Source organism: Mus musculus, chromosome 3 (assembly GCF_000001635.26).
Source record: "Mus musculus strain C57BL/6J chromosome 3, GRCm38.p6 C57BL/6J".
Taxonomy (NCBI): Eukaryota; Metazoa; Chordata; class Mammalia; order Rodentia; family Muridae; genus Mus; species Mus musculus.
Genome location: NC_000069.6, coordinates 35,890,231 through 35,903,406, shown reverse-complemented (window position 1 = coordinate 35,903,406; position 13,176 = coordinate 35,890,231). Strand labels below are relative to the sequence as shown.

Below are 13,176 nucleotides of genomic sequence, written 5' to 3'. Positions count from 1 at the left end.
TTCCCAATTGGTACTTGCTACATTTGACTCCCTGGAGGAACAAGAAACAGCCACTGAGCCTCAAGTATTTTTTCATATCTGTCTTTTCCAATTAGAGTTATGAGTTGAAATTTTTGAGCACTATTTTTAATGTATCTGTTGGCCATTTGTATTTCTTCTTTTAAGAAATATGTATTCAGACCAATGCCCCCACCACCACCCAGTTTTGTTTTGTTTTGTTTTGTTTTGTTTTTTTCCGTTTTGGAATGTTTTGTTGCTATTGACTTGAGTTCTCTATTTAGTTTTGTAATTAGGTTTTGGTCAGATAACCAGTTTACAAGTGTTTTCACTCTCATTCTGCAATGATGCTAAAGTTTCATGGTTTGAATTCTGCTTTAGCCTTTTGTGTTTTTTTTGAGGTCTCATCCAAAAGATCAATGTCTATGCCAGTGTTTTCAATTATTTGTTTGTGTGTGTGTGTGTAAGAGAGAGAGCGAGCGAGCACAGGTGCATGCATGCCATGGTGAGCAGGCAGTCAGAGGACAACTTCAAGGAGTTAGTTCTTACATCTACATTTGGGGCTTTGAACTCAGGCTGTCAGGCTTATACAGCAAATGCTTTACCTCGCCCAGGATGTAGTATTTTTGTTCAAGACTGCTTTGGCTATTCTGATTTTATTGGTTTTTTTGGGGGGGTTTGTGGTCCTGGGGTTGAACTTGGTTCTTGTACAGGCTAGACAGTGGTGTACCACTGAGTTGAGTCTTTATCCTCTTATTCAGGGTATGCTTCTACATGAATATTAAGGTTGGTTTCCTAGTTCTTTGAAAAATGTCATTGAGTCTATACATTATTTGGTGTCTTGTGATATTTTGAGCAACATTAATTCTTCTAGTGCAAAAACACAGATGATCTTTTCATGTTTTTGTTTCAGTTTCATCATTGTCGAGACCTCTCTCTCCTATGGTTAACATTAGTGACTTAGTTGTATGATCTGTGAGTAGGGTTATTTTTCTGATTTCTTTCTCAACAACTTTATTATTATTCTTTAAAATGTAGCTCACAGCTTCACTGAATCACCATTTTCATCAATTCAAATAGACTTTGGTGATGTCTCTTTCAGAAGATGTTGGTTTTGAGTACAGCAACCAGTCGTAGTAGGTTACAGAGTTTATGTGTTCTGCATGGACACAGACCTTCAGGATGGAGGCAGCATGCAGCATCAAGAAGGACTGAAACCAAGAGTCAGGCATGAGTGCATGGAGGATTCTAGTTAAGGGTGGGCTGGGTGATAGCATGATGATGAATTGACAGAACTAGATGGTGCAGTGTGTTCATAGGCCCCATGCTATGTGCACACAGGCAGAAGTGTAATTTGGAAGTAGTTTCTGTGATTTAAGGTACCAGACTGCTCTTACTGGAAAATGACACTAGATATTAGAGTCCTTTGGGATCAGCTAAAAGTCACAGAGTACAAGGCAACTGAGGCACATATTCTTATGTGTGAAACCTAGCCAACAAAACACATGTGAACACACACACATACATGTGTATACACACACACTTATACATACACATACACACATACACGCACATGTGCATGCATGCATATACACTCTCGTGTGCGCGCACACACACACAGATTCAGTATAGAAAAGAGGAAGGCAAAGGCTAAATATACAGTGTGAGAAAAGAGGGCAGGTGATGGACACGAGTTATGAAAGGGATCATAATCATTTTTAGTTCTAACTGTGTCATGGATTTTTAATTTTTGGTGATAGATAAGTACATAAAATTATATTCATCAATTACAGTGTAAAATCCAGTGTGAAGCTCTACAGCTTCAGAATAGGTAAGTCTAAATGCATAGGAGTGTGTTGAGGTGTCTAGACTTCGGGTCGGCTTCATTTTTGGTGTGATTTTTTTTTTTAAATAAATATTAAAGCTATAAAAATACTCCAGCTGTAAAGAAAAAAAAAAAAAAAAAAAAAAAAACGAAATTTGCAGGTAAATGGATAGAACTAGAAAAGATTATCCTGAGTAAAGTAACCCAGACTCAGAAAGACTACTTACTGCTGTGTTTTTCTCTTGTTTGTGAATCTTAGCTTCTAACCTTACACTGTAGTAAAAAATTAGAATCAACCTAATTGTCCATCAACAAATGAATGGGTAATGAAGATTCAGTGGGGGGGGAGGAGGGGAGAGACAGAGAGAGAGAAAGAGAGAGACTGTTGAAAAGAAAAATAGAATCAAAATGTACTGAAAATGATGCCGTTAGGATTATTATGCAAGGGCATACACCCTCAGGGGAAAACCTTAAAGCCCCGCATGTTCTAGAAGACACGGTTGTGCAGCAGATGCCTTGAACTGTGGCTTCTGTATGCTTTCCACCTCCTCTTCAGCAGTGTCCCCTGAGACTTGGGGGTTCTGGTCTCTTGTGGCTGTATCAGGCACAGCAGCACCCCACATCAGTAGCTCTCTACATTTTTTTTTGATCAGTTGTGACTGTCAGTAATGGTCTCTCTGACTGCTACAAAAAGAAACTTCTTTAATTGCTGTGTGTGAGAGAGAGCTACACTCATATGTAAAGATAAGTTTTTAAAATGCAGTTAGGAATCACTCAAGTTTATGGCTCTTCTCTAAGATCCGTGACCTCACCAACCACAGATGGCTAAGTTGACAGTATCAGGCATGATTTCTGTGTAGTAGGTGAGCCACAAGTCTACTCAGACTGCTGTCAGTTACTCTCAAGATAGAAGCACCACTATTGCACCTGTAGAGACAGCATGCCACGCTCTCCTTGTGATTCATACACATCACAGCTGGGCAAGAGGATTGATTCCTCTCTCCCTATGCAGTCTGTGTATTATCTTCTAACTGAAATACTGGGCCTCAAAGAGGTGGCTTCCATGTCAAATCCAGCTTGAGTCTTCCAAGTCGTGTACCCACAGTATTGCTGTCTTGAGCCCTGGGGACTGACCTTCAGCCTCCTGGAGAAGGCCACAGGCAGTGGCTTACATCATTTGGGAGTCGTAGATGCCTCTGACGAGCAGTTCCAAAAGAAGGTTTCTCATGCCTGCCTGCTGCTGGGATTTTTGTTAGACAATGTTTGGCTCTTGACAGGAGACATTATCACTCCAAGTAGCATAACTTAAACTGTGTCTGTGCATGTACATATAGACATATATAATGTGGAATTTTAAGTAAATATAAAACAATATGGTTCCCCATGACTATTTCAAGTATCTTAGTTATTCATCCCTCCTCCCTCTGCTTCCTTCTCTGCTCTCCCTCCTCCCTCTCCAGTTAGAGCCCCTCCCCCTTTATCATGTTTCTCTTTCACATAACCTGTATCCTGTGGTGACTCTTTCTAAAGCTTCTTTCCACCCCACCATTCCTTTTTTCTTTCCTGGTCTATGCAATTACTCCAAATTACATACTTCGATCTGAAGATTTGGTGCTATGAACTGTAGATTTGAGAGAGACTACATTATGCTTACTGTGATGGTTTATATGCTTGGCCCAGGTAGTGGCACTATTAGGATGTGTGGCCCCGTTGGAGTAGGTGTGTCACTGTGGGCATGGGCTTTAAGACCCTCACCCAATCTGCCTGGAAGACAGTATTCTAGCAGCCTTTATCTGAAAGATGTAGGACTCTCACCTCCTACTATACCATGATGCTGCACCTGGATGCTGCCATGTTCCCATCTTGATGATAATGAACTGAACCTCTGAACCTGTAAGCCAGCCCCAATTAAATGTTGTCCTTGTAAAAGTTGCCTTGGTCATTGTGTCTGTGCACAGCAGTAAAACCCTAACTAAGACACTTTCCTTTCTGGTTCTGGATTACTTTATACTTACACCACCCCCACCCCCACACATGTTCCATCCATTTACTTACAAATTTTATGATTTATTTTTTCTTTATAATTTTCCATAGTGTTTATGTACATTTTCATTACCCATTCATCAGGTGAAGACATTTTGGTTGTTTCCATTTCTTCACTGTTGTGAACAGAACAATGAATCGAGCTGAGCAAGTATCTTTGGAGTAGGATGTTGAAACCTGTCCTAGACAGTGTTCTGTTGCCATGACGAAACACCATGACCACAGCAACTGTTATGCAGGAAAACATTAAATTGTGCGTTGCTTACAGTTTCAGAGGTGTAGTTGAGTGTGTGCCTAGTGGGAAGCATGGGGAGCACACAGGAAGACCTGGGACTGGAGAAGGTGAGAGTTCTATGTCTGGACCCACAGGCAGCAGGAAGAGAGATTCTAGGCCTGGCTTTAGCATTTGAAACCCCAGAGCCCACCCCTAGTGACACACACTTCCTCCAGCAGGCCACACCTCCTAATCCTTTTCAAAGGTTTTCACCAACTGCAGACCAAACATTCAAATATGAGTCCATGGTGGCCACCACAGATCCTTCTAGGTTTCTATCATTTGTGATTTTCAAGTGATTTCCTAGAAATTATCTGGGTTTTCTGAGTCAGTGAATAAGCATTGAGTTTCTTTTTATATTTAGGAAAGTGTAAGCAGCATTGCCCAGCTTAGTCATTACTGGTTTTCGGGGCTCCTTCAGGGTGTTACATGGTGTTGGCATCACAGCTGAAAGGATTTGTAAGGTTCCTGCAGTGTGCTTTACCCAGTCCGTCTCTCTTAAAAGCTGGGCAGCTTCAACTACTTGAGTTCCTTGAAAAGATCCAACTTGTCTTTTCTGTTGCAGAGCAGGTCAGAGTTTGTCACAGCGGCTGTTGGCAGGATTACTCCGTTAGCCTGCTGTGTGCATGTCCCACTAAAAAGCCTTTTATGTTGTCATGGGAAAAAAATTTTAAAACCTAGGTTATTAATAGTAGTATTTAATTTTTAAATTACTTAATTTTCCCATGGTGCTGGGGAATGAACCTTGTCATGAATATGCATCTTATGATAGTGATGTTCTAGGGCAAGAGAGCAACAGACTTATAAGCTTAAACAAACAAACAAACAAACAAAACCAACACATGGCCCTTTGTAGTTAGACATGTTAGACATCAACTGTGGAGTGTAAGAAGTTGAAAATTAGAAATTGAGCGATCCTTTGCATTTTAACCAATTGGTGTGCATCTTAACTGGGGCAGGTTTGTCCTCTAGAATGCCTTTGGCTATATAAGAGACATATTGGTATCTGATGATAAAGTCTGGGTACTCCTAAGTGGCCCATGCTGTATACACAGCCACTACTGCAAATAGTTATTTGCCTCAAAATGTTGGAAAATTCCAGGCTGAGCCTGGGGACCTCCACTTGTGAGTACTTAGCAGTGGAAAAGTGCATGACTGTACCTGCTTATCCGCATCAGAACACCCTGTGAGGTAAGCCAGACTGTTCTTCCCCCAGAGGCCCTGCCTGGATGCTCACTGGAATGGAAGCAGGTTACAAGTATGGACTTGCGTCTTTAAGAAAAGTTTAATCTATGACACTCAAACTGTATATGGCTTTCTTTGTTTCACTGTTATTTTGCAGGGACATTTATTCAAAGCATTAAAGTTCATAATTTATTTTTAATATTACAGATCTAGAAATGGCCATTGCTTACTGGAACTTAGTGCTTAATGGAAGATTTAAATTCTTAGACTTATGGAATAAATTTTTGTTGGTAAGTTAACATTTTCTGTAGTTTCTGTTTTCTCTGAAGATTAAACTGTACTTATTTTAATTTATTTCAAGGCATCATTAATTTCAGCATGTCATAGAAATAGAATGAGAAATTTGATTACCGGAATTTCATTTTACAAGTGTTACATTTTCTTATGTTTTGCAAATGCTGGACTAACTTTTCCCAACTGTTTTCATAGTTTAAAGACTTCTTGTTTTTGATATCTTAATAGGAGCATCATAAACGATCAATACCAAAAGACACGTGGAATCTTCTGTTAGACTTCAGTTCAATGATTGCAGATGACATGTCCAATTATGATGAAGAAGGTAGCAAAAGTATTACTTGCCTTGCCTGACCTTTCATCTACTGTTTCCATGGAAGTGATCTTCCTTTTCTAAGTTTTTACACATACATACCCCACCGTGTGTGTGTGTGTGTGTGTGTGTGTGTGTGTGTGTGTGTGTGTGTATGTGTGTGTATGTGTGTATGTGTGTATGTGTATGTGCGAACGCGTGATAGAAATTGACCTAGGCTTTAATTTGCTAAGCACTTGGCTGTAATACAGTAGCGCATTTGAGTGCCTTTTCAGAATTGTTTTTTCTCTCTTGGCCAACTGCTGTGAAGGAGGATGAGATAAAGTCCTAGCTTAGGTACAGAACACTTGTGGTGTCTGGACTCTGTAGCACTACACTATTAAAGGAGAAAAAAAGTCTTACTAGGATTTGTCCTCTAGAAAGGCATAAGAATATTCACTCATCTCAACATGTTCAGTTTATTTTAAGAGTTACACTCTCTATCTTTAAAAAAAAAAAAAGATTTATTTATTATATGGAAGTACACTGTAGCTGTCTTCAGACACCCAGAAGAGGGCGTCCGATCTCATTACGGATGGTTGTGAGCCATCATGTGGTTTCTGGGACTTGAACTCAGGACCTTTGGAAGAGCAGTCAGTGTTCTTAACCGCTGAGCCATCTCTCCAGCCTGAGTTAACATTCTCTTAATGTTCTTTTGTTTGTTTGTTTGTTTGTTTGTTTGATCTCATTTGAATCTAGTGAGGTTGGTTTTTGTTTTTTTGGGTTTTGGGTTTTGGTTTGTTTTTTTTTTTTTCCCTCCTAACCTTGTCTGCAAACTCAGAAAGTGTGCTGGATTTGTATAATTTTTTTTTTCCTCCTAACCTTGTCTGCAAACTCAGAAAGTGTGCTGGATTTGTATAATTTTTTTTTTTCCTCCTAACCTTGTCTGCAAACTCAGAAAGTGTGCTGGATTTGTATAATTTTTTTTTCCTCCTAACCTTGTCTGCAAACTCAGAAAGTGTGCTGGATTTGTATAATTTTTTTTTCCTCCTAACCTTGTCTGCAAACTCAGAAAGTGTGCTGGATTTGTATAATTTTTTTTTTCCTCCTAACCTTGTCTGCAAACTCAGAAAGTGTGCTGGATTTGTATAATTTGAAGCAGCTTCACCTGCCTGGTCTTCTTAATTGCATTCAGCCACTGTTCATAAACTGCCATTTCTGTGTGCACAGTGTGCCTCATTCAGTAGCATATCAGCTAATCCTTCCCAGTTGCCTAGTTCCTCACGAGAGCCGACCAATTTGAGTGCCTATTCAGAATTGTGTTTTGAGATTTTTGAAGTCTTTGAAAACCCTCCTGTATACTTCACATCCTCACAACCATCCCGGGACTGTGTGGCTGACCCTCCATTTCCTTGTCATTATACTCTTTACTAAACAGAGGTGCTCATGAGGAAGGGACTAGACAGCTTGTCACAGCATCACTAACTAGACTGCCTGACTTTAATAAAACTCTCTGAAAACCATACTACTACTGTATTATTGATTTATTGCTCAGAAGAGATATTTCCAGTGGTTAAGCAATAACCCCATTTTAGAAAAATATATTAAAGACAGGAATAAATTAAGACATAAAAATATTTTTAAAGAGTGGTCACTGGGAGTAGATAAGAGTAACATACTCTAATTCTTACAAGAAAGTTATAAAATAAAAGGATTCTATCAACATAATAGCTTTCATTCTGCTTTTCTCTGTTCCCTTTCCTCTCATATTTTTTTTTTCTTTTTCTTTCTTTCCAGGAGCATGGCCTGTCCTTATTGATGACTTTGTGGAATTTGCACGCCCTCAAATTGCTGGGACAAAAAGTACAACAGTGTAGCACTAAAGGAACCTTCTAGAATGTACATAGTCTGTACAATAAATACAACGGAAAATGCACAGTCAATTTCTGCTGGCTGGACTGAAGATCAATCCTCATAATTCAAACTGAGGGTTGAGACAAAACTTTTAAGGATACATCTTGGACCATATCGTACTCCATTCTTCTACTGGTGGTTTGGGCTTGTCTTCTAGTCTGGGCCACTCTAAGCATTTATAATTCCGACATTGTGGATTTCATCTTACACCTGTGGACCATCTTAGTCTGTCTTCCCATAAGTCATAGAAGCTTGATGGTGATTATTTTGAGGTTTCCATTCTTGCATAAAGCACAATGCTGTCTTCATCAGAAAACAGTTTGGCATAAGAATTAAACATAATAATGAACACCACAACAATTTATAAAAACTTCTTAAGTATATGCTTTGGGCTAGTTGCAAAGACTGTGCTGGCAGCACTTCAAATGAGAGTGATTTATCTGAGTGTACCGCATCTGAAATGGTGTTTGGTTGGGGGAATTTAATTTTCCTGGCAAACTACATGTACTGCTGGTGTGAGTAGAATACCTGATATAAGAAATATCAAAATAACCAACACATGAAAAAAAAAAAGGATAATCTGGGGACTCCCTGAAATATGTCTTGTGTTTCAGACGCTCAGAAAGGTTCTACAGAACAGGTCTGTGGTTATCTTACCCATGTTTATACAGTGTCCTGCAGTGAACTTTTATTTAAAAAAATATTGTAATGAGATCAGATGTTAGACTCCACACTCGTGCATCACACACCACATAATCGGATTTCATTGTGCTCTGAAATACTTCTATGCCTTCTGAATAAGTTAAACTATTTCATTTGTTTTGAATGTTTTGGATTGCTATACAATATAATATTCTAAATTTAGGCATGAGGGTATTAGGTTTGTTTGTTTTTTTTTTTAATTTTTTGTCATCGCACTATGGAACACAATGCAATTCACTTAATTTATAAGAAGATAGTAAGATTTAGATTTTGAAAATGGTTGTGATGAGCCGTGAAGTTCAACCTTTCTCCCATGGCACTGCTCTTTGAGGCGTGGTCCAGCCATGTTGGCTGCTGACTGTTGAGATGGCTTACTGCTAAATCACTGTGGTTGCCAAGTCTACTCCAGAAGCAGAGATTGTCAGACAGGCGAGCACTGGTGCAGATACCAATGGCTTCTGTTCTATAAATTATTTGACTTTTGACTGTTTTTGTCTCACTTGCATTTGCTATTTCCACATCACAGCAGAATGCAGTCTTGATTGGTTTTGTTTTTTGTTTTTCCATGACAGGACTCATGCCTTGCTCTCCTGCTGAAAATGCTTGTTTCTCTGATAACATACTGACATGTGAAAGGGGTGTATTCATACATATTTCCATGAGGAAGTTAAAATGATGAACTAAATGTTGGGTGACTGGTCTTCAATAGGAACAGATTTTGCTTCATGTATCCAGGTCCTCTGCAGGGTACCAAGGAATGTTCTTCAGGATAGCGGAACAATTTATGCAGATATGGAAATGATTAAAACTGCTTTTTAGTCACATGATTTGGAAAATGCATTGAAAGCTTACCTTACAGATATATCATTAATCCAATCATAACTTTAATTTAGGAATGCATTTCTACCAAAAGAAGCTTAGAGTAAATTTCTATTCACGTTACAGGGATTGGTCATTAAAAGGAAAAGAATCTTGCTGTTTTCAGTATTTCTTGATTTCATTTTTTGTAAATATAAAGAACTTCAATTATGAAAAAAATTAAAGATATATGTATATATATCTTTAAAAGTTTTACAGACCTATATTGTTTATTCCCTACATGGAACATTTTGAGTTTTGGTATTGTTTTCAGATTGATTGATTCAGATATGATTTGTTTTCAAATGAGACTCCATTAGCTTCTTTCCCTGCCTCATAAATTTTTTTTCATAAAAATCTTGATATTTGTGTGTGGCCTAATGCTTTGGGTTTTACAGATTTTATTTTTAAATGCAAGACTTTTTAACAAAATAGTGTTTGTCATCAGTTTGGTACTAAACATTTACAATTACTGTGTAATTATAAACAAAAATATATAAAGCTTTTATTATGTAGCAAAAAGAGTTAAGGTTGTTCACCATGATGGCATCTTAGAATTAAACAAGACTTGCTAGGGCTCCAAGAGAAAATTGATTTAATGTGTTTATTCTGAGGGTGACTGTCTGGTTCTAGGAAATGTTTTGTAATACAAATGCTTACCCTATTGGGGGCGGGGCGTCGGGGAGTCTTCCAGAGGAAGGGCACACTCACTCACACACAGCCAGCTATTGCCGGCAGAGGATCATGGGGTTCAGTCTTCGTGTGGGTCAGGTCTCCAAGCTGATTCTTTTCTTTCCAGACAGAACCATAGGGAGAGTTTACTTTTTGCCAAATGTCAGAACAGGTACACATTTTTAAATGTAATGCTTTTTAAATAGTAAACTGTATAAAATGAGAAGTACCCACATATAAAAATACTTGAGGTCAAGGTTCTCTTGAGTGACTATCATCTGCATATCTCTGTAAGTTCAAGTGTGTCGTTTCCAATCCCTGTCATATTACCCACAGAGGCAATAAAAGCTTCAGTAAATTTGCCATGACTAAATCTTCTCCCATATTATTTCAGTGTTTTAGTGTTTCACATAACTAGACTAGACTTGAAGACTTTTCATGGCCGAGCGCTGTAATGGCACATCTGGGGGAAGAGAAGCTACGCCACGTGTTTGCTCCGTAATGTTTACAATGTGCTCAGCTGTGTTGTTTATTTAACTGCGTTAGTTGTATACTGCGGCACTGTGAGTGCACCCCTCATCGAACTTTTAAAAAGTTTTAGTGTTGGTAAATTCGCTCACTGAAACCATCGGGAGCCTTTTATGTAATCTCTTTCCTGAATAATTCTTAAACAAGGTTGACATTTTTTCCCCCCTCAAGGATCTGAGTGCAGAGTTCTTTTTTTATTTTTTTCTTTGATGATAAGTTTTTGAGCCATTCCATGCCCACCCTGCTTGTGTGTTTACGTGTGTTGCTGTTAAGGACTGTTTGGAAACCTGTCATTTTGGCATACAAATAGGAGCAAGTTGACCTAAGAGAATAATTTGGGGATGAAAAATGGAAAATGGTGTTGGGAAAAGTTATACTTGTTTACAAAGTATGCCCTTGTAACATGAATGACCGTTCAGTGAGCGTTTATGTGGCTCTGAATGTTAAATTGTGTCTTTAATAGGAAATATTTACCTGACACCTCTGGGCTTTTTGTTGTTGTTGTTACCTTAAACTTTTAATAATATGGTTTATATTGAATGCTGAGATGTTTTGATAAGAGTTTACCAAATTTGATAATGTAATGATAAATGTTTTAAAATGTGAACTATTTATCATATATCTTAATAATTGAACTGTGGCTTTTATATGACAGATGATGAATAGGGTCAAATTATGGCTCACCCTTTAATTGATTATAAACTTGAGTGTATTTCTGAACCCTTTTATTGCTTCCATTTTTATAATCATAGCAGTACTTTTTATTTCATAGGAATCTAGTGAAGTTAATTTCTGGTTTCCATTGACTCCTTTTGGTTAACTGAGTTGCTTTATTTGTGCCACTCTCTGGAGGCAGAACAGATAAGCTTGGAACTGTCACCCATGGTCTCCTCTGGGCACTCCTGGCTTCTTTTCTGTATTGCCTGTTTGGAAAGTGTCATTTGCTGTAGACTACCTCTTGGACAACCTTGCCATGGGCTCATGGAAGGAATTGGTGCTAATGCAGCTTTTGACTTCTCTTTGGTTGATTGTTTTTCAAGATTCTTTTTTATTTTAAATTATGTGGCTGGAGGTATGTGTGGTGTGTGCATATGATTACAGGCGATGAAGGCCAAACGGATGCATGGGATCCCGGAGAGCTAGAGATGCAGACACCTGGAGCCACCTAGAGCAGCTGAGGAGCAGAGCAAGCTGCCCGTAATCTTTCCAGCCCCAGGTTCATTTGGAAAACAAACATCGTCAAAAATACCAGCATAAAACCTCTCATAAACAGTTAAATCATGGTGAAAAGAGCAGACGTAACATGGCCTAACGGGTAATGGCTTTATCTAGGGCCGTTAAAAGAGAAGTAACTTTGTAGTTACTCACTTTTGCTTTTGTTGTTACTGTTTTGAAATGGGGACTCATGAACTCCAGGCCATTCTCAGAATCACTGTGTAACCAAGGATATCCTTGAACTTCTGACCCTCTAGTCCCTATCTCCTGAGTGCTGGGATTACAGTGTACCACACCCGGTTTATTTGAAGCTGGGGATCAAAGGTGGCATTGTGCATGTTAGACAAGCAAAGTGCCAACTACAAAGCTACATCCCCTACTCTTTTAAACTGAAAATTAAAGATTTACTTACGTGTATACAAAGGTTCTCTCCCTTCACAAGCAAGTTACTTTCAGTTTAATTTTTTGCAGTTATACTGTCCTTTGGTTTACAGGCTGTGGCTCAGGGTGTTTGAGTTGTCCCATGCAGACAGCCCTATTACACTCTTATATTTTTGTGGGTGATTGGTGATGTTGGTAGTGGTGGTGGTGTTTTGGGGGTTTGTTTGGTTAGTTTGGTTTTGCTTATTTTGTTACTGTGGGTTTTGAGACAACCGGCCATGAACTCATAGAGGTCCACCCGCCTCAGCCTCCTGAAGGCTGGGGTTAAAGGTGCATGCCACCACACCCTACTGCTTTTCTCTCTTCCAAGTGTTTCATAGGAGAGTTGTTAGAATTCCATTTTTTAACTTTGTTTTGATACTGTGTTTTTGAAATGGACCGTGCTATAGCCCAGTGTTGCCCCAAATGTAATTCTGCCCCTCAGCCTCCCAGATGCTGGGATTAGAGGCATGTGATACGGTGAGCAGCTTGGCTTGGCTTTCTTCCTCCCTTTTATGGGTATGGGTATTTTGCCTTTATGTATTTCTGTGTTTCATGTTCAAGGAGCCCAGAAGAGGACGCTGGATCCCTCGAGACTGAAGTTAGGTGCTTGTGAGCCACCCTGTGGCTTCTGGAAATGGAGCTCAGGCCCTAGGGAAGAGCAGCCAGTCTTCTGGTTCCTTAGGTTGGCTCCTAATATTTGAGTTTTAAAATGTTTTGTGTTTGCTTTTGAGATGGTCTCGTGCAGCCCCAGGTTGGCCTTGAACTCCTGGTGTAAGTGAGGGTGATCTTGAACACCTGGCCGGCCTACCTGCCTCTGAGTGCTGGAATCAGAGGCAAGGTTTATGCAGTTTTGGAGATGGAGCCCAGGCCCCCCGGAAGCACTGACCAGCAGAGCTACGCTCCTGTCCCTAAGATGTGCTATTGGTTGTCTGAGAAGGTAACTTTACGTCGTTG

The 13,176-nt window shown here is 39.3% G+C and overlaps 1 protein-coding gene across 4 annotated transcripts in view; it reads left to right on the top strand.

The window, feature by feature from the left end:
• Positions 1 to 11,302, top strand: part of Dcun1d1 (DCN1, defective in cullin neddylation 1, domain containing 1 (S. cerevisiae)) — a 45,368-nt gene extending 34,066 nt beyond the window's left edge. For 3 of the 4 annotated variants that reach the window (NM_001205361.1, NM_001205362.1, NM_033623.6), the window contains exons 5-7: positions 5,532 to 5,614; positions 5,847 to 5,943; positions 7,708 to 11,302. In NM_001205361.1, coding sequence (NP_001192290.1) covers positions 5,532 to 5,614; positions 5,847 to 5,943; positions 7,708 to 7,787 — 260 coding nt within the window. In that variant the 3' untranslated portion in view covers positions 7,788 to 11,302. The remainder of the gene's footprint in view (positions 1 to 5,531; positions 5,615 to 5,846; positions 5,944 to 7,707) is intronic. The other variant, XM_006535374.3, reaches the window with a different exon arrangement.
• The last annotated feature ends 1,874 nt before the right edge of the window (positions 11,303 to 13,176 follow it).